The sequence below is a fragment of the Penaeus japonicus genome, unplaced genomic scaffold (assembly GCF_977035675.1).
Source record: "Penaeus japonicus unplaced genomic scaffold, GWHDUDI00000001_assembly GWHDUDI00000002, whole genome shotgun sequence".
Taxonomy (NCBI): domain Eukaryota; kingdom Metazoa; phylum Arthropoda; class Malacostraca; order Decapoda; family Penaeidae; genus Penaeus; species Penaeus japonicus.
In genome coordinates this window covers 36528081-36530481 of record NW_028234404.1, presented here as the reverse complement: position 1 = coordinate 36530481, position 2401 = coordinate 36528081, and the positions used below count along the sequence as shown (strand labels likewise).

General features: G+C 38.9%; 1 protein-coding gene across 1 annotated transcript in view; it reads right to left on the bottom strand.

Moving 5' to 3' along the window:
* Positions 1 to 1997, bottom strand: part of UbcE2H (ubiquitin conjugating enzyme E2H) — a 22963-nt gene extending 20966 nt beyond the window's left edge. The window contains exon 1 of the mRNA XM_043006259.2: positions 1594 to 1997. Within this exon, the coding sequence (XP_042862193.1) occupies positions 1594 to 1646 (53 nt within the window). The 5' untranslated portion in view covers positions 1647 to 1997. The remainder of the gene's footprint in view (positions 1 to 1593) is intronic.
* Between the last annotated feature and the right edge of the window lie 404 nt (positions 1998 to 2401).

Here is a 2401-nt window from a genome sequence, read left to right as displayed (position 1 = left end):
AGATGATTGATAAAGTGAGATGAGAAAGAGTGGTGAAAAGAGTGAGTGAAAGCATACAATATGTGTACAAATGTGTAGGAGGGTGTGGGTGTTGGGTAAGGAGTGCCTTGGAGAGTGGATGTGTGTACATGTGCTGGGGTGTGGGCATGCAAGATTCAGCTTGTACATTTGGCTGGGAGAGTTACAAGTTTTGATTTTTTTTTTTTTAAGGGATTTTATGTCCATGACCAATGAATTGTTTTAACATTATAGGTTTTGGAGCATGGCAGAGTATGTGTCTGAGGTTATATGTGAAAGTGTGAAAGTGTGTAAGTGTACATTCCATATTTCACTTGCGGTAGAGTAAATTAAGATACAAAATAGCACAACTAATTACAGAGTTCAAAAGAAAATCTTGAAAAAATTGAACTTGTTCTCATTATTTCCAAACATAACCATAGAGTCTTGCTGATACCACAAAAATGCAAGAAATGTGGAATAACATAGGAGGAATTTTAATTCCTATAATCATTAGCAGGATAAAAAGAGGTAAGGTAATGGTACGACTCATGCAAAACACATGAACCGTAGCTGAAACAAGACTTAAGCATCGTTCATTAGGCAGAGAATGTGACAGAACAGTAACTGAGCATTGTGTAGCATTAAGTGTTGCCTAAGTGATGCCACGTTACTTAGAGTTGACGCTCCTTGATCAAAACAATAATTAAATAAATCCTTCCTTCGTCAGTTTCTTATCTCTCTACCTGTAAGACCATGGAATCTAATTGGCACTCAATTAGGAAAAGACTCTGTACTTATTCACTGCTGTTCATTCCACGAGTTTTGAGACGTCTTTGATACAAATGAACCATGCAGTCTTTGCCGTATGCAACTGCTCTTATTTTCATGCAGAGAAATTAGTTGCATTCTAATATATATAAGCATGATGTTGTCAGGCCAACACAGAAAAAATATGGAGCACATATGACTACCTATGTAAGTTTCTTTGTTTTTCTTTGTTTAATAGCACAGGCCAACATTTAAATGGGCATGTTATTTCATAAAAATAAGGGAACTCACTTAATATCTTCTAATCACTTTCCTGATTAATGGGCATTTGACAAACTCGACATACTTTCTTCATCAGAATGTGTGAAACAAAAAACAAAAGAAATTTATTGCCAGATCTTGAGGGATGGAATTTATAATTAGGTGAACCCAATCTCAGACTTGCTCCCAATGCATTGTGCAGCATTGACAAGGCTTTCTTTCTTCCACTTCTGAGTTGAGGAATTGCAAAGGTGCTTTCAAGGAGTTTAAAAACATTTCCAAGAGATATATTTTTTTAAGTCGACCCTCAACTCCCACCCAGAAATTACAATCAATTCATCTACATTTACGCGTTTCACATCCAGCAATTCGTATCAAGAGTTGCGCTAAGGAGTATTACACTACGACTTCTTTCCATTGTGGTAACTTTATCCCTGAGTCACCATCTGTCTTGGCTGAGTTAGACCTTCCACTTCCACTTCGCCCTAAACAATCCACCTTCAACATAGCTCTCCATTCCCACTTCAGAGGCTCATTCTACCCAAACTCCCCCTAGAAGGATACAGTTTGATGACATCAGTGTCCATTCGGCGCTTTCCTGCACTGGGTGATGACATGCTGATGGCTGATGAAGGGCCTGGAAGCCCCTAAATCCTCAAAAATAATGAGCTTCACCGAGTGCGTCTTTACACAACGTACAATGGCGACCTTCTGAGCCTCGATGACGTCACAACACACAAAAATCCCCAACTTCTCTCTCAAACAAAGACAACTTCAATGAATACACCCGATAAGCGAGTCCTTTAGCATCGTGCACGGCGAGGGGATTTAATAATTGCAAAATGACGCAGGTGTCGTTATGTATCATTATTATTTATGCGTTGTTGATACATTTTCTTGTGTACTTAAATACATCGATCAGTTGTCGTACGTCGTTCGACGCCACGCGCCGTCCAAGAGGTTGTCGTACGGACTGATAAGCCTTTACATGCATATACGCTTACCATTACGCAAATACGCCATTCCAGGCTGAATTTGCAATCTTAAACTGAAGAAAATTATGCATCAAGAGTGACAGAACCGTCGCGTAAGTGTGCATAGTGATGGTATTAAAAGTAGGTCTTGTGTAAATCCCGCCCCTTTTTGGTCACGTGACGGAGATCAGCTGAGGAGTGTAAACAAACCTGGCGTGGTCTTGTTATGACTCGCTCTAGCATTGGGCTTTCAGATCAGTAAATAAAAATGATACCATTGCGGGGTATGTGTCACCTTTCATATCATGACCTTTTTATGAAATGATATGATATTCATATGTGCAACCATGATGTGTCGTTATCGTTTAATTCTTTGAAGAATATATATATATATATAT